Below are 19,889 nucleotides of genomic sequence, written 5' to 3' on the forward strand. Positions count from 1 at the left end.
TATCATTGAGACTCAAAGTGTCAACAGTCATGACAGTGAACATGGAAACAAAATATATATTTTAAGAAACAACCCTAACTAAAGAACATTTGCAAACGTTTTTGGCAAATCAAATTTAAATTTTGTAAAAGAACATATTTGAGTACATTGAGAGTCTTTTTCTATACATGCTATAGGTTTGAGCTTATCCATGTATTATTAATAATTAAAAGCAACTGGTGAACTCAAAATCAATATGAACCTTCAATGATGAAATTTCCAAACTAACTTTGGTAATTTATAAAATGATTATAAGAGAATTGTTCAAAAGATATTATTTGAAAACTGGAAACAGAATTTTTCACAAAATATTGACTTTTGAAAACACTTGACTAAATTATAATTGAAAGCATATATATATACTAACTTGACACAGTATAATGTATAACTAGTTAACAAAACATATTTTGGAAAACTGCAATACAGTACTAGTGCTGTGCATATATAGATATATGTACATGTATAGATAATGATTAAATTTTTGTTGAAAATCTCTTAGATAAACGTTTTACTTTCAGTATGGCTTAAACTGAACGTTAGCAATGATCCATAGTACATGTAAATTGAGTCAAGGTCACATAAACCTTGCCAAATGGACATGTTCACCTTAAAATCATCATTTCATCCATATATATTTTTTGTATTTCCTAAAGAAACATCAAAAAGAGGTCATGAACAACAGACATATATATCAGTGTTCTCCCCAGACATTTCATTTAGCATCCTGGTTAACAGGGAAATTTGAGATACCAAACTTGCTTCTAAAAATTATAGCATCACATCCATAACACCATCTTTAAGTATAAGCAGATAAGAAAAACAATTCAGATAGCATCACATTCAAGAAATATAGCATCACATCACCATGATGCTAAAATTAAAGGCCCTGGGGAGAACACTGTATGTATGTATTATGTATATGACAAAAAGAAACTTGAACAGCAGGTAATTGTATACAAAATATGAAGTATCCAGTTCATATACCCTCTAACACACATCTAAAATATAAAGTCTTACCACTAATTGTTAATGCTGTCATGCCTGCTGAACCATTTATTTCATTAAATATGCAATATTCCATTTCAAAATATTTGTCAAAGATTATTTATTTGTACACTGATTTTCAATCAGCTGTCACAGCACCACTCTAAATGCCAGTTTAAGAATTAAATGTGGAAACTCTGACACTAAAATCACTTTAATTATATTGTTATTTGTTCTCAAGACAAAAAATCAAACAAAATATTGGACATGTTGATTTTAAAAGAATCCCAAAAAGAAGGATACAGCTGCATAGTCTTCATGCCTATGGTCCTAATATAAACTTTTGATGCAATTGCAAATCATTTTTGTCTGTTGTCTTCTCTATGGTCTGGTTGTTGTCGCTTTGACACATTCACCATTTCATTTCTCCATTTTAATTGTCAAAAGCCATCATGTGAGTGATTTTTAACTGAACATGCTGAATCAAAATTTGATGGAAATGTTGAATTTACACATATTTTACTGTTGTATATATATTATTTAACAACAAATATAAAGGGTCAAGCAAATAATCATGAATAGCATAAAATATTTACCAGTTACTTGTAACTGTGAGAATTGAGCATTTCCTTGTGCTGCAGAGGCTGCTTCTCCCATTATTTGGAAGTCTCACATGTACACCTGTAATACAAATTCTTGACATTAATTCATTATCTCAAAAAGACATATCAAGAGACAGTTTATCATTATGAATAGTGCTACAATTTCATTTGTAGATGCAAAAGGTCACCACGGGTAGAGTGGGGTGCTCATTTTTGCCATATCTTTCCATGTTTTATTCAGTTTATGTTCAGGTTTTTATGTTTTTGAAGTATACTGATATTTCTTTATGAAGATAACTTCAAATGCAACATATTCTTAGCTTGAAGACATGTTTGTTTTGAGAAAAATCATCTAAAAAGTTGGATTAAAGGGTGTTTAAAATTTCCTGATTTTTTTTCAACACGGGACACATATTCGCAGTTTTTATACATCTATTTAAAATCAAATAACTGCAGCATTAAGCAATATTTATCAAATAAATTTCATTATAGATGAATAGCAGACATCTGAAAGGTGTAAAAAACTGAAATTTAGGGCAATCAGTCAAAGAATTAAGTAGAAATACTTCTTTGAAATTATTTTTTTTTCATTTAGGAAATTGGCTTAAAATCGTAGTCCGTTTTGTCTGTCCTTTACGGTAAGTGCCGAAACTTGGTCTCATTTGCAAAAATAATCATATTTGTTACAAAAAAATAATTTACCGTCATATTTCTTCCATTCTTACCATCCTTTGAAGTTTTTACACCTTTAAAATCATAAAATGGTGAAATTGTGTCCACGGCGAATATGAGCTAACCAATTCTAACCAATTTATTGAGAAAAATTATTACCAGTCAAATTTTCAGGCAGTTTTCAATCATGTCAAGAAACAGGGTAACATTGTGTTGTTTATTGCACTTTGCAAGTTAATTTTGGTAAACATTATTATATATGCTGTCTGTCATTCTGTATATAGACACATGCAGTCCCTTTTCATTTTTTTTTTTGCGTTACACTTTAATAAATGTTCCTAAATCGTAAAACCATAATTCAAAATATACTTTAATGTATTATTTACTAATATCAAAATATGATTAATAGGAGGACAGAAATTTTCAGATTTTTTGTATTGAAAATATAATCATGATAACAAAATCTTTAAAAAAATTATTTTCTTTTATTCTGTGAGACAAACCCTAACATAATTTGGAACAGGCTGCCTTTTGAGAACCTCTAGTTGGTAACTTTAAGGAAACTTTGATGCATTTTTTCATGAACAAGTGCCAATTTAAGAAAAGACTTGGTTAAGAATATCTTATTTTCTAGCACACCAAATGATTACTCAAATTAAGGATTGTCCCTCATTTAAGGAAAAGTTCCTCATTTGGCTAACACGGTTGTCCCCAACCAGTTAAAGGAACATTAAAAATTGTGCTTGCAAATTTCCACACCAAAAAACCAAAACTAATTTCTTGCATACAAATCAATGAATGTGTTTGTAGATAGATGTTTTTGTGTTCTGTTAAATTGTTCCTTATAAAATTGATACACGATGATGACTGCTGTACCCATATTTTGAATATTTTATTTATTTTGTGTGTTTAGTTCACGCATCATTGATAATATAACGGAATTTGATGAGACTGTCAACAAAGAGAGAGGTTTAGCGCTATATATGTAAAACCAGGTTTCTACATAGGAACCCCTGTACTTAGTCTGGTATGACAGTTGTTGTCACTTCGTTTGATGTTTTTGAGCTCTTGATTTTACCACTTGAATATGATTTATATCTAGATATTGACTATGAGGGTTGGTAAACTTGGTTGAAAAAAACAACTTTACAACAAAAGAGATGATTTCAACTTCCCAAAAGTGGAACATTGGGAAGCTAAAATCATCACTTCATAAGTTTCGTTATAAATGATGTGTTTGTCATTTGATTTTGCCATGTGATAATGGACTTTCCGATTAGATTTTCCTCCAAGTTCAGTATTTTTGTGATTTTACTTTTTTTTTTGGCAAGTTGATTGATAAATATCCAATACATATCTAATTTGATTGTTCTTTTATTTTACATCACTAGGCATCATGACATTTACACAACTATAAAATGTGACATAAATTGTTTTGATGTGATGCCTGATATAATAATTTACTGAAAAACATTATGTTCCCTTCAAAAGACATGTCACTGATAAATAAAGGTTTAATTTTTTACAAAAAAATTATCAAGCAATCTTTAGATTTTGAAATCATGAATTTTCAACCTGAGAATATTTTATAATCTGTCTTACCTATGTTATTATAATTCTTGTGAAATATATGACTATGTCACATGATGTAATAAAAAAAGAGCTTTCAAAACCATGAAAACAGCCTATACTGAATAGTTTCAAGTAAATTAATTCAATAGCTATGTAAACTAATGAACATGTATGGTGTTTGTCCAATGATTAACACATTATACGTTTAGGACAACATTTTACATAAAATATTAAAGTCGTGTGTAAAGCAGGATGTTGTTAAGTTTGCTGTGACAACTTTGACGATTTGCTATGTTTTCTTTTTTTCAACTGAAATATTTGATATATTTTTTTAAACACAACTTTTTGACATGTGTGAGAATTTGTATTGGGGCATCCCTGCAGTGTGCATTTTGACAATATTGACCTGTATTTGGTTACGAACGAGCACTGTCAAAACAGTTTGATGTCCACCATTTCTTATTGGTCATGTGATCAATGACGTCGAAAGTTGTTATATTCATTTGTATTTTTACAATCTTTACAAAATATTCTATACTTTTTTTCTAATTTCTGTGCTTTAAATTAAATGATTTTTGCAATAAATATCTTTTCTTTATTTTTTTTTATTGAAATATTTTGTATAAAATTAAAATCATATAAACGCTTTAAAATAAGGCAAATAATCTCTATCAAATTAGTTGCCTTTTGACATTGAATCTCATGTGGACAGCAAATTGAGAAATGTCACAAAAAAGTGTAAAGCATGTGATAGCCGATGCTGGAGCTTTCATACGAAATGCCCCATTACAGGTACAAACAATACACAATGATCATTTATTGATATCTAACAGGATGTTTGTTTTTTCCAACTTCTCACATGCTAAAGTGCATGAAGTGCCTTGTCTTATACTCCCACAAAAAGTTGTACTTTATCTTGATAGTTAAATAAAATCGAGAATGAAAATGGGGAATGTGTCAAAAAGACAACAACCTGACCATGGAAAAGACAACCGCAGAAGGTCACCAACAGGTCTTCAATGTAGTGGGAAATTCCTGCAGCATCCTGCAGCTTGCCCCTAAACAAATATTTACTAGTTCAGTGATAATGAACGCCGGTATCGGGATTGTTCGCCCTGATTACATGTTCGCCCTAGGTTCGTTCGCGCTGAGTTTGTTCGCCCTGGTGTTCCGTTCGCCCTGAGTTCGTTCGCCCTATGCTCATTAATGATATGTATATGTTACATTAATGAAAGAAATGCATATTTATATTAAAATTTATGTTTATCTATTAAAAGCTGAATACAGAATATTAATTAAATAAAATTCGGGTTGGCTGCTACATTGATACACTTTATTTTATAATTACTTTTAATTACTGTTGATTGAATTTTGATTGCTGATTAGGTATAATTTGAAATTCTTTGATATCACTGATTGTTATATGAATTGTCTTTGAGGGATTAATAATGAAAATAAAATTTTTCTCAAATAAAATAGTCAGCTTGGATGGGTAAAAACACTGATGTACAAATTGTTAGACATGAAAGGGAAATTATTTTCGCAGCTTGGCTTCTTTGATCTCAGTGTGTTTTGACAAATTTTGGTATATATGGAAGTGGATTATGGAACCGGTGCATGTAACCCAGTTACACAATATTATAACAAAAAAGGACCTCCCACATCTTATCAAAAGCGAGGGCGATATCCTCATTGATACTAATTATAAAAATTATATAAAAATATATACTGACGGATCCAAAGAACCAGATAGTGGAAAAAGTAGCTGTGCTTATGTACATGTAATACCAGAATTCAAAATAAAAAAAGGGTATAGACTGCATAACAATTTATCAGTATTCACATGTGAACTTATGGCAATATTCCTAATAACTTTGCATACAAATTAATAGTTAAGTCTTCAGTTGTTTTACATTAAAAAAATACAATGTAGTGCTGAATTTTCGAGACACGTATTTCCCAGAAGCAGCAACACGTAATACATCATAAGTAAATATTCGGTGAATTAAAACAGACATCAAAATATGCAATTACATACAAATAGTTTAGTCTTCAGTTGTTTTACATTTAAAAATACAATGTAGTGCTGAAATTCACAAAACTAATTTCCTAGTAACGTATTTACATACAGATTATATACTAACTTAGTTCTCAATACCTTGAAGTCAAAATATCTTGTAGTCCTGAAATTACCACAGGGACTCGGTTAGCAGATTAAAATTTTGTAAATCAATGTTTTTAATTTATTTTTTATTATTTCCTGTCTATTTGCATTACTATATTAACGTATTTAAAGTTGCCATCACTATTTCTTTGTTTTCTGGCAATGTGCAGTTTACTATCCATATCCATATACTTAAAAACCTATAGGAAATAATAAAAAATAAATTAAAAACATTGATTTACAAAATTTTAATCTGCTAACCGAGTCCCTGTGGAAATTACAAGAACTTATAACCTAGTAGCAGCTAGCTGTATACAACACAATACATCGTAAATATTCGGCGAAATTGTAGACTGACTTCAACATATTCAATTAAATACACACAACAAAACACTGTAATTAAAAATAAAAATCAGGGTGAACAGGTATCAGGGCGAACGGTCTCAGGGCGAAACAGAACTAGGGCGAACAGTGGATTAAGATGGCCGCCCAGGTAGTCAACTGATTTTTGGGCTCTGCAGTTTTTTGGCAATTTTATGTGATTTTTGACAGACCAAAAGCATGATTTTCATATGAGGATGTTCAGTATCATTATTTCTACACAGTGATGTAACTTTTGTTGAGAAAATTTGGATTTTCAACCTTTGAAGTCTGAAGAAAGATTTTTTTTTTCAAAAGTGTAGTGAGAACATTTTAGTAAAACTGTTCATAATTTCAGTCCTCTATTTACTTGTCTGGAGAATTTTTGGGATTAGATTTGTGAGTACTATTTTAATGTAACAATGCCAGGTGGAAACTTTAACAACAGTGATAAAAAAGGTGACAAAAAGAATGCACAAACTGTACAAACATTGCTTGCAGCTAAAAAAGGTAGTGATAAAGGAAATCCAGCTAAAAGAACTCACACAGATGTTTCAATGGATAGTAGTGTAGATATGACAATTGAATTATCAAATCTCCACCATGATTTAGATAGTATAAAGGAAAGCCTGGAGGGTGTTGTTAAACGAACAGACCTTGACAAAGCACTGAACAACATTGTAAGAAAAGATGATTTGGAAACAATAGTAACCTCAATTGTCACTAAATTGGTTGATAGTATGAAAAAAGAAATAGAAGGTAATTTAAAAGATAAGACAAATAAGCAGACAAAAGCTGTTGAAGAACTGTCAAAAGAGAATGAATGCTTAAGAGAGTTGATTGCTAGCCAAAGAAAAATGATCCATGAACTTCAGATAAATGTTAAAGATAATGGTATTATTGCCAAACAAGCATTACAAATGTCTAACTATAATCAGCAGTATAGTAGAAAGTTCAACATAAAAGTGATGAATTTCCCAGAAAACAATGATGAAAATTTAAGAGAGATCTTTAAAAGTAAAATTGTTAAAGACACTCTAAAGGTAAATATTCGACCTGATGAAATCCAAGCTATTCATAGGATACCAGGTAAACTAGGAGAACATAGACCAGTCATTGTAAAACTCCTCAACTCTGAAGTGAAATACCGCATTATGAGGGAAAAGAAAAACATGCCTAAACAATGCACTTTTAGACTGGTTGATGATGTTACAAAATCCAACATGGAACTGATTACTAGACTCCGTGATAGTGAACACCTTGATAGTGCATGGTACTTTAATTGTGCTGTATATGGGAAAACTGAAGCAGGTAGACGTTTGAAATTTGACATTTTTGATGACATTGCTAAGCGATTGAAATAGCTGGTAACTAGTTGAGGAACATATTTTTGCATTACAGATCTTTTCCACTGAAATTTAATTGTCTTAATATATAATATCTTACTTACACACAAATATACTAGTATTTATGATAACTATCCACCAAAATTTAATGATTAATATTATCATTATTTATGATCTAAAATATCATTGTTTTTTTTTAAAGGGGGTTGAGGGGGGTGTATTTCAACTCAATCCATCCCCCCCCCCCCCCCCTGACTAAAAAAATTCATTTAAATTTTTTTTTCAATGTGAAACTATTACATGAAATCACGAGTAAAATTACCTATCTTTTGACAAACAGTCAATTTCTTGTTTCAACAGATTTACTTAGTCTAGCCTTTTGTTTATCTCTTGTACATTGTGTATAAAAAAGTTTCTGTTTTTTTTTTTGTTGTTTTTTTTTTTTTTTTTTTTTTAAATCAATTAAAATAGAAGGTAATTTTTGTTAGTGTAAATAACATGCATTTCAAAATTGTAGTATTTAATGCCATAAAAGCTGCAACACATCAAAAAGAACATCTATATGGATGTGGGTTATCTTAACAGTATGAATGTGAGAGAGAATGATTGTGTAAATGATTGTGCAAATGTAGTTTATTTAAGTTTATTTCATTGTATTACATTGTTTTGCTTGCTCTTGTGTATAGACAAAAATATTGTATCTAAAGTCAATATAACATAATGGATAATCATATAAAAATTTTGTCAATGAATGTTAGGGGTCTTTTCTCTAGTGCTAAGAAAAGATCTGATGTCTTTAACTGGGCGAAATCAAAAAATTGTTCGATTGTGTGTTTTCAAGAGACACACAGTACAAAAGATATTGAAACTTTATGGGGGGATGAATGGGGTCATCAGTGTTACTTCAGTCATGGTGATAGTAGAAGTGCTGGAGTTTGTGTCATGTTCAGGGGTGGTTATGATTACGAGGTTCATGAGTCTCTTATAGACCAACATGGACGATACATCATATTAGATTTGACTCTATACGACCAAAGGTTAACTTTGGTATGTTTATATGGGTATAACACAGATAAACCAGATTTTTTCTGTGATATCCTACAGAAAACTATGATATTTTCGAATACAAGTTTCATCTTCTTAGGTGACTGGAATGTAGTGCAGGATAAGAATGATGATACTTATAATGTAATACATGACAGAAACCCTAACTCCAGGAGAAAGATTGATGAAATTAAGGACACACTTTTACTGTTAGATCCTTGGAGGACTTGTTATCCTAGTGATAGAAAATTTACATGGCGTCAGAAATCTCCCATTAAACAGAGCCGTCTTGATTATTATCTTGTATCTGAGGACATTTTTACATTGATGGAATCAACAAAAATTATTCCTGGATACAGGACAGATCACTCTGCCATTATATTTACTTTTACAGCATCCTTAGCTAAGCGGGGCAAAGGATACTGGAAATTAAATTCTCAGCTTTTAAGAGAACCTGCATATGGAGATTTAGTTATAAACTGCATCAGAGACACTGTTTCTGAGTATTTCTCTGGGGGTGATTTCGAAGATTTTCTTCATGTTCAGTTATCTTGTAGTGATCAGTTATTTTTAGAGGTTCTAAAAGTGAAGATTCGTAGTCTTACTATCACCTATTGTATTAAAAAATCAAGGGAAGAAAAAGATGTTTTCAAGGGACTGGAGTTAGAAATCCAGTCTTTAGAAAACAGTGTAAATCTAAACCCTTGCGAAATTAATATGACGTCACTTAATCAGAAAAAGTGTGAATTAGAGAAGCGACGACAGACATTAGTTGAGGGCCTCATTCTCCGTTCTCGTGTCAACTGGCATGAGAATGGAGAAAGATGCACTAACTATTTTTGTAAGTTAGAAAAGAAAGCCTTCTTAAATAAAACCATGACTGAACTCATTGATGACCAAGGTAATCAAATTTCTGACCAATCTAAAATATTGTTTGAACAGGAGAAGTTTTATAGGACACTTTATACGGCTAAGTCATTCAGTAGTGATGACAATCAATTTTTTAATCATGACATAAAACTCAGTGCAGAACAAAAACTTCTTTGTGAGGGAAACTTATCTTTTAGGGAATGTGGGGAAGCTTTAAAACAGATGCAAAATGGCAAGTCTCCTGGATCTGATGGATTTACAGTGGATTTTTTCAAATTTTTTTGGAAAGATATTGGTCCATTTGTCTTTAGATCTCTGCAATTTGGATATGAGTTGGGCCATTTTTCAGATTTTCAATACCAAAGTATTATTACTTGTATTCCTAAGGAAGGGAAAGATAGGAGGTACATGTGTAACTGGCGACCCATCAGTTTGATGAACACAGATATGAAAATTGCATCTGCAGTTCTTGCTTGTAGAGCTAAAAAGGTACTGTTCGCCATTATTAGTGACACACAAAAGGGCTTTATGAAAGGGAGATTCATAGGAGAGAACACTAGACTTCTATATGATTTAATGCACTATTTAGAAAAAAATGATATAGAAGGATTGCTATTACTAGTAGATTTTGAAAAAGCCTTTGATTCTATAGAATGGGATTTTTTAAAGCAGGCTTTGATTAGTTTTAATTTTGGTCCTTCTTTTTGTAAATGGTTTGATGTGCTTTATGCAGATGCTAAGAGCTGTGTCATTAATAATGGTAATATGTCCCAATTTTTCAACCTTGAGAGAGGCTGTCGCCAGGGGGACCCGTTGTCTCCCTATTTGTTTATTATTGGGGTGGAATTACTTGCCATACAGCTAAAAGGGAATCCAAAAATAAAAGGGGTGAATATAAATGGGAATCTGCCACTCATTAGTCAGTATGCAGATGATACGTTTCTTACACTGGATGGAAGTGAAGATTCATTAAAGGAGACCCTTTCTTGTTTTGAAAAATTTCACAAAGTCTCAGGATTAAAGATAAATACAACTAAAACAAAAGTTGTGTGGATTGGAAGTAAGAGATATTCTGACTTGGTTTTATGTCCTGAAAAAAATCTAAGCTGGTCCTGTTCAAACTTTAAGGTTTTAGGATTAAATTTCTCTTTAGATCTAGAGTGTATGCCCAGTTTGAATTTCAGAGCAAAAATCATTGATATTTCAAAATTGTTGAAAAGTTGGCAGCATAGGAAGCTTACACTACTTGGCAAGATTACTGTTATTAAGACTCTTGCACTTCCGAAATTGATTCATTTGCTTACGTCTTTACCCAATATAGGTCAATCCATGTTGAATGAAATCAACAGATTATTCTTTAATTTTATATGGGATGGAAAAACAGAAAAAATCAAACGTGATACACTGATTGCAGATAAAAAGGAGGGAGGTTTGAAAATGATTCATTTACAATCTTTCAACTTTTATCTTAAAGTCGGTTGGGTGAAAAGATATTTTGCAAATTTGAATGGGGACTGGCAAAACATTCTTAAGTTGATATTGAAAAAATTTGGAGGTGCAAGATCTTTTTCTTTACAAAACTTCAAACTTTTGGAGATTGGAAATCAACTCAGCAATCCTTTTTGGAAAGATGTCTTTCAAGCTTTACACTCATCAAAACCACATGTTAAAACTGATGTCAAGGAGTGTCTCTCGCTTGATATCTTGAATTTTGTGAAAACAGAAGATTTCCCATTATATAACAGATGGGGAGTTGCTGGTGTGCAAAACCTCTGTCACATTTTTGATAATCAAAGGAGAGATTTTTTCACATTTGATCAGATTAAACAAAAAGTACAGACAAATAATTATATGCACTATTACAGTTTGATATCAAATATCCCTATGGAGGTAAAACAGTGTATTAGGGAAAACACTGACACTGACTTAGAAAATTTTACTCCACAGGATAATTTTTTGGAGAAAATTACTAGGAGTAAAAATATCAAATTCATATATAATAATCTTATTGTAAAATGTGCACATCCTCCAGATGTAAAATTTTCAAAATGGGAGGATGAGCTGCATTCTAACATTGAAGACTGGAAGAAATACTTTTGTATACTTCAGAAAGGTTGTAGAGATACATATTTGTATAATTTCCAATATAAGTTTTTACATAGGACTATTCCTACAAATACATTTTTATATAAGATTAAAATCAAAGATACAAAGTTATGTTCTTTTTGTAGATGTGAAGATGAAACTATTGGACATTTATTTTATGATTGTCAAGTGACATCAAATTTTTTATATTTGTTTTGTGCTTGTCTGAAAAATTTCTATGTTAACATTGAATTTAACAAAAAAAACTTTTTTCTTGGTTTTGTAGAAGAAAGCTTATTTTTAAATTTTCTTGTAATTTTTGCCAAAAAATACATTTATAAATGTAAGCTAGACGAAAAGCTTCCAAATGCAATTGAATTAAGAAATAGACTGAAAAACTTTTATAACTTAGAGTTATATACAGCAAGAAAATACAACAAAGTTTTTGAACTTGAAAAACTTTGGGCCCCTATGCTTATTATTTATCCTGAATGGTAATCTTAAACAACAAAATTTATATCAATATATATCTTTTTCACCTATTTATGGAACAGAGCAAACAACATGTAATGTATGCATAGCACATGTAAACTTTTTTTTTTCTATTATATAATGTAGATATTTCTATATGAAGAGATTGTGAAAAAAGAGAGAAAGAGTCTCAGAAAGAGAGAGAGAGAGAGAGCGAGAGAGTGAAAGAGAGAGAGGGGGAAAAAAAAAGAGATTTTCAAAAAAAATATATTTTTGATTGTTTTAATCTTGATAAAACAATAGTCCTATGTTGTTATATATTTGAAACCCTGTACAACCTTAGTCAGGTGGTGCTGTAAGGGTGATGTTAAATCCTGACTATTGAAAAAATAAATAAAAAATAAAAAAAAGAACTAGGGCGAACAGTAACTAGGGCGAACCGAAATCAGGGCAGACGGACCCGGATTCATGAACGCCATACTAAACTCTAAACTCTAAATTGTACACATGAAACTTAAATTAAAAATAATAAGTCTTCTCAAGCCTTAAAGTACCCTTTTTGGACAATATTAGTATTTGGACCACAAGTGTATGGTTATAATGGCCATGCCCATATGGGTATACTCATAGTCATATTGTCCTACATATGTGACATATCATATCAGGTAACAAGACATTTTGGCACTCAAACTGTCTAGTGAAACAAATCGGCACCCAAATTCGGAGACATTTTGGAATCTGATTTGGACATTTCTGGACCAAGACAATAATAATGCAGAGGCCATATTACAGTTGATATTAAAATGAATTATTTACTATAGTTTCACATACTTTTTAGGGGGTCCACTAAAGTAGAGGTACTCCCGATTGCTAATGAGACAGCTCTCCACAAGAAATCAAAATGACAGAAATTAGCAACTAGGTCACCATACCGACTTAAAAAAATGAGCAAAGCCCATTCTGCATAGTTAGCCATAAAAGGCCCTGAAATCACGTTATATCGGCAACCTGTTAGAATAAGTTTATTTAAAGGACCATTTTTTAAGACTGTTCAAAGAAAAACAAGATTTTAATTGACCAGTATATTTTAGTATTGACTGATAAACTTGATGACTAAATTATTTTATGCCTCTATTTAACAGAGCATTGGTGAGCACATTTACACAATACCAGAGGTAGTAAAGGAAATTAGGGATAAAGCTACACTTCAAAGATTACAAGTACTGCCATACAAACTAGAGTACAGAACTCCATCACAGGAAAGCTTACAGATTGGTAGGTATTATTTGGTATATTGATTTTGATTAGTTTCTTTTTCCTTGAATTTACAGCTGCCAAGTTTAAGTTTATCTCATTGAAATCCACTTTTAGATAGAGTCAGGGTATTAAAACAAATATACATGTAGAATCAGGGTACACTGCCTGGTGCTCTAGTCATATAGAGAACATACACATAACCATCATGAATGGTATAAAATTTTGATTTATTGAACACATGTGTGATTTATTGAAAGGTAGCTAATCAACTATAATCTTTGATAGAACTAAAATATTGAAATAGGCAGATATGAAGATTTGGTATGATGGCTGATAAACTGATTAAAATTTATAGTGGTTTTTGGTTTGAGATTCTTTTCGATTTTATTTTGCCTCAATTAAATTTGATGAAATTGATACATTATCATGATAATGCTTATTATATTCAATTACCAACAAACAAGGATCAATTTGAGTTGGATAATGTCATTTTCACCTTTCTTGAGTTATGTTCCCTCATGAATGTAAAATAGCTGAGTTTAGTATGCCATACAATTTACATGTATTTACTAGAGGATGCAGATATGTATCACATTGACACATTCTTCTTCTATGTAATGTTTTATAAAAATTACTTAAGTAATTTAAATTAGCAATATCCAAATTATTTGAAATAAAGATAAGGGCTAAAGGTGGTACCAAACAAATGCTTTGACTAAAACTCAAAATGAAATTAGAATATTTAAATTTGGAAAAAATTGAAACACACACTTTATCTAAAAAAAAATATTGAATACACAGGTGTATCAGTCTAATAAACACTAGTTTTGATCATTGAGAAACTGAAGATGTCCTTAACAGAATTTGATAAAAAAAACTTTCAGCTGATATTCCAAAGTAATCTCCCTGTAGTGTTATATACCACCTTAAGTATTTTTTTATTTTTTGCAAATGATGGTACAAATGTAAGACAGTAAGTTCTATTTTATGCACATCAAGAGTGAATTTGACCGCATTTTCTAAACATAAATCTATTTAAAGCAGTTGTCACATGTCATTCCTGAGTAAGGTTAGTTATGTCCCTTGAGTCATGTGAGTACGAAGAGAAATTGAAACTAATGAAGAATTAAATTGTGCTTATGTTTTTGTTTTCCATTTACAAATTGTTTGCTGAATGTGATATGCTGTAAAGACAGGTCATCAGGGAATCTAAGACACATTTTTTTCTATTTGTTTTCAGTTAGTAATTTTTCCAAGAAGACTGGTGATTATAAAAGTTTGTCAGCAGTTGATATAAAAGTTTTGGCCTTGACCTATCAGTTAGAGAAAGAACATGTTGGATCAGAGCATATCAAAACTGTTCCAGAAAGAAAGGTGTTTATTGATTTAGATTTGTCTTAGCTTTGTCAATAAAATAATGGTTCTTATCTCTAATCAAAACTTAATTTTTTTTCTTTCCTTATAACAAAATCATCACTTACATACAAGACCTTTTTGCCCTATGTGCCATAAGGCATAGCAAGGTCTAAGTAAGTAAGTTAGTAATACAAGACCATTACAATATCTAAACATACACTATATCATAAAAACCTTACAATTTACATTAAGTAAAAGAATGCCAGGTAATATGGGTTATGAGGTAGCTGTAAATATAATATTTAAAAAATGAATTATCTTCCTTTGTCCATAACTGAAGCTGAACCAACTCATAGCATTGCCTTCAATATAAAATTGAGAATGGAAATGGGGAATGTATCAAAGAGGCAACAACCCGAACATAGAAAAAACAACAGCAGAAGGTCACCAACAGGTCTTCAATGTAACGAGAAATTTCCGCACCGGAGGCGTTCTTCAGCTGGCCCCTAAACAAATATATACCAGTTCAGTGATAATGAACTCAATGCATTAAATTTTAGGTCCAACTGCAAAATGATTGCAATTTCTAACCTCCAGTGCTTACAAGCACTTTGATTCTAAAGAATGCAACCTTTATCATCATTTTTTCAAGATTTTCAAATGTGTTGCCACCTTGCTAGTTGAAAATCTTATTGTGAAAAGTAAGCAATAATTAAGGTACATATTGATAAAGAATATTGCAGCAAAAGTTATTGTGGACAATTGAAACCACTGTTTATTTTACAGGAAAATGTTATATTTTTAAAGAAATTCACCTGCATTTATGAAGTTACTGATGACACCTGGATGACACATCTTTTATTACAGAAATATTTAGATGTTTTAAGATAGGATTTTATAAACTTTGACAATATTATCACAGTTAAAAGTTTTCTGATTTTAAGAATAAAATAATGATTTAGTGAACCATATCTTTGTAAACTTTAAATGACTTTATTAACAGATTAATTTGCTGTAGATATTTTAAAATTAGGCCAATTACAAAAGTTATGAATTGTAATGCAAATAACTAGCTTCATGTGAAGAAATCTTTCTGTTCCAGATTGAATGGAATGCCACAACAAAGATGTTGGAGAAACCTACAGACATAGCAGGCTTTTATTTGTCTAAAACAGTAAGTAATGATATTAAACAGCAGCACTAGTCATATTTATAACAATACTTACTGGGGATCCATTATTATTTGTGGGTACCAATTTTTGCTGATTTCATGGGTACTTGTAAACCTAGAAATTAGATGTTCAATGAATAATAAATTCTCTATAGGTTTGTATGCAGGCTTTGACAAACCAGAAAATCAATTATGTATCAAAAAATCAAACCTCCATCAGTCCAGAAATTTTACGAAAATAAATCAATCCACAATACTATTTTTCATCTGACCACTCTCTGCCTGAGACCACATGTACATGTAATCCTGATATTACTGGTATATATGTTTTTATGTATCTGAAAATCTTACTTTATGCATGCCTTTGGGACTCTTTGAACTTATATATATAATATATATTTATAAAATTAGTTGAAAAGGATTAAGCTATTGGGATATTGAAATGATAATGTATGTGAATTAAATATGGATAGAAAAAAGCAAGTTCAATAATTCTTTGACTGTTATACATGTAGTATATTACTTTATTAACATGATCATTTATCTGAACTTCTAGATATCTGTAATTATAAATTTAACAGATTCTGAAGTTTACACTAGGTTCAGAACATAAGTTTTCTTTTCCAGAAAAGTGCTGGTAACTCAAGAACAACATCAGTTTCTGAAAAATCTACACCGTCACGTCTTCCCAAAGAAAGTCTAGAACAGGAGTCATGTGACACCGTAAAGAGAAATAATGAATCAGATTTACAAAAAGAAAACAAAGAGTCAGATCATAACAGATTAAATCAAGAAAATTCTGAATCTTATTTAAAAGAAAATGTGACAGTACAAATTAAAGATGCAAAAGACATAGATAATTCAGATTTATCAGAAAACACAAATGTAAATGAACAGGATAAAGAGGAAGTGCAAGCGTTTCCATCAGAAGGGGAGGTAATTCAAGGTAACTTGTTAGAAGGTGATTCAGAGGAAGATGACCTCAGTGAGGAGGAAGAAAGTGATGATGATGATGATGATGATGGTTGGATAACACCACGTAATATACAGGAAGTGAAACAGAAGATGGGAGAAGTACCGTCAGAAGAAGCTGATGTGACTGTTGGATGTCTGACTATGGACTTTGCAATCCAGGTTGGCAAGTTACAGTGTACAAATATGGTTTAATAGGATTAAAGTTGATGTATAAAAAATTATAATATTAACTATCCTTCATCAATACTAAATTATTTCATTTGGTTTATATATAAATATGATTTCATTTGTCACATGCTTCACTGTTTGTATTTATTTGGTAAAATTAATAAATGGTTGTTTATATATTTCAGAATGTTTTGATTCAGATGGGACTGAATGTTATATCAGTAGATGGCCTTTTGATAAAAAGAGCAAAAAGTTATGTTCTTAGATGCAGTGCTTGTATGAAGTAAGTGCATAAGCAGTAAAATTGAAAGATATGATAGATGATCTTTTTCTTTTAACAAATAACTGTTTTATTTCCACAAGTAGCTAAAAATGCAAGTTAGAACACAAAACTACAATTACACTGATTAACCGTACAATAAATATTTGTTATTGCTTAGTTTGTTGTTGATAACTTTCAAATGCTTGTATCTCTTTCAACCTGACAGCAGATTATTTATTTTCTGTGAAAATTTAAAACACTGAGTATTGATTGAAAAAGAAAAAGCACACAATGCCAGAAGAAAGTAAACAATTTGGATTATGTCTAACTATTAAAATGATTTGCAATACATTTTCGCAAATAAAGATATCACTACAATTTTATAGATAAAATAATGACTTCTTCCAAAAGAAACCATTAGTCTAAATCAAATCACCTCAGAGGTAACATTACCCCAATATGGGAATAATTTCTTTTAAAATGTCTCTATAAGACATGCATCCTCCAGCTTGCGAAAGCAAACTAGTTTCTAGAAATTTTTTATTTGTATGCTAGGATGACAAGATTTATATTAAAGCTTTTATCAATTAAAACCAAACCAAATACAATTTATAGTGTTACATAGTGCATAATTGTTTGATATTTACAGGGTGACTACCAATGTGATGAAAGAGTTCTGTCCTTTTTGTGGTAACAATGCATTAAGAAAGGTTTCCATGATAGTGGAAGAAGATGGCAGTATAAGATATTTTCTGTCCAGACGGAAACCTGCAAACACCCGAGGGTTGAAGGTAAAATATTACTCATCTAAGTTTGAAAAAAGGGAAGTTTTAAGATTGTAAAGTTTGAACCTATGTTTATGATATACAATTTCTTGATTAAAGCTGGGATTCTTTTTACTTTACTTTTAACTTTACTAATTTAGCATTGCCATTCAAGTTTCACCCTTCTGTATTTGCTATAATTAAAATTGAAGACTTTCAAAGTAAGTCTACTGATAAAGCCTGCATGTATATCAAAATCTTTAAAACACTGAAATAAGTTAAATTTGAACAATAAATTCTAATATCTTTTCAGTATGCATTGCCATTACCAAAGGGAGGTAAGCATTCCCAGAATCCTATATTGTGTGCTGATCAACCATTTCCACAGCAGCGAACAACAAAAAAGTCCAAGCAGAAACTTGATGTGTTTGACCCAGATTACGTGGCAGGGTATTCTCCCTTTGCTGTTACTGACATTACTAGTAGAGCCTCACAGCTGGGAATCAGAAATGGGAGAACTGGACAGTTTAACAAGCGGAATCCTAATGAAGGCAGGAAAAATTATGGACGGAGAAAATAAAAAGATTATATCATTAAAATATTACCTTTGGTATTATAGTTGATTCTTACCACTCAAGTCATAAGCTTGTATTGTGAGTTTTGTCCAAGGACAAATCAGTACGATTTTAAAACTCACCTTTAATCACCATCATAAATATAACAGAAGCATGTAGGTTTGCTCTCATTGTACTCATTTAAGAGTAAACATTATGTATAGAAAATTATGCATATTGGAAAATTGATATTTATGGTAATGTGGTCCCAGCGACTATTTAGGCTCAAACCAGTGACTTGTCCTTAGGGATCCATGAGTTATCTTGTAGATTCAATGCAATGAATATGTTCATTTTGAAATACTAGGAATAAGTAATGCACACCCTTAACACAAGATACATTTTACTATGGTCTTAGTCCATGAGGATACTAAAGCTGTCAGCAGATTTGTAATTTGATAGAGTCATATTCCCTATCTTGATATTTTTCACAGAAGCCTTGGTTCACATGGCAGATTATGCAGGCATAGCAATATACACTTATTCAGTGTAATGCCTTTATAAAAGGAAGCACTATTTATGACCACAACAGCCATTCAATTATCATTTGTATTTCTGTTCACTCAAATACAAATGAAATGGAAGACACTTGACCTAGATGGCCTCAATTCACATTTTCAGCTTAGTTGTTTAGAATAAATTCATTAGCAGTTGTTTTCAGGATCAATTAATTCATCTTTCATTTACATTGCAAAGTTTCTTCATGTCTTCAACAATAAGCAATTATGTATATCAGAAAATTTAAGCCATAGGTCAACTACAATGTATGTTTGGTGTAAAAAATGTTTGTAACATCTGACCTTGACTTCATTTTCTAGGTTCAGTGGTAAATGTTTGGATTTTGTATTTTTGTCTGTTTATCAGATTCTATAAGCAAAAGATTGGCCTTATTGATTTATGGTATGTTTGTAAGATTTACATGACAGTATGACTGGCTTCATCTGACCTGACCTTTTTTATAGATAAATGAAGATGTGGTATCAGTCATCTATCAATCAAAGTCACAATTTGTAAACAGTAAACAATTAGGTACAAAGTACAGCATTTTATATGGAGTCTTGGGTCACACAAAACAGCAAGCAATAAAGGGCCCCATAAATAACTTGAATGTGT

The 19,889-nt window shown here is 31.1% G+C and overlaps 2 protein-coding genes across 2 annotated transcripts in view; one reads left to right on the forward strand and one right to left on the reverse strand.

The window, feature by feature from the left end:
* LOC134722020 (NEDD4-like E3 ubiquitin-protein ligase WWP1) overlaps window positions 1-4,352 on the reverse strand; it is a 36,481-nt gene extending 32,129 nt beyond the window's left edge. The window contains exons 1-2 of the mRNA XM_063585437.1: window positions 4,276-4,352; window positions 1,620-1,704 (exon numbers count right to left, since the gene is read on the reverse strand). Coding sequence (XP_063441507.1) covers window positions 1,620-1,680 — 61 coding nt within the window. The 5' untranslated portion in view covers window positions 1,681-1,704; window positions 4,276-4,352. The remainder of the gene's footprint in view (window positions 1-1,619; window positions 1,705-4,275) is intronic.
* A 168-nt stretch (window positions 4,353-4,520) lies between these two features.
* On the forward strand, window positions 4,521-18,773 carry LOC134722021 (RNA-binding protein NOB1-like). Its single transcript, XM_063585438.1, has 8 exons — window positions 4,521-4,661; window positions 13,352-13,484; window positions 14,707-14,840; window positions 15,925-15,996; window positions 16,621-17,127; window positions 17,322-17,419; window positions 18,048-18,189; window positions 18,476-18,773. Exons 1-8 carry the CDS (start codon window positions 4,593-4,595, stop codon window positions 18,740-18,742), a joined length of 1,422 nt encoding a protein of 473 aa, XP_063441508.1. The 5' UTR covers window positions 4,521-4,592; the 3' UTR covers window positions 18,743-18,773.
* The last annotated feature ends 1,116 nt before the right edge of the window (window positions 18,774-19,889 follow it).

The sequence above is a fragment of the Mytilus trossulus genome, chromosome 6, assembly GCF_036588685.1.
Source record: "Mytilus trossulus isolate FHL-02 chromosome 6, PNRI_Mtr1.1.1.hap1, whole genome shotgun sequence".
Classification (NCBI taxonomy): Eukaryota; Metazoa; Mollusca; class Bivalvia; order Mytilida; family Mytilidae; genus Mytilus; species Mytilus trossulus.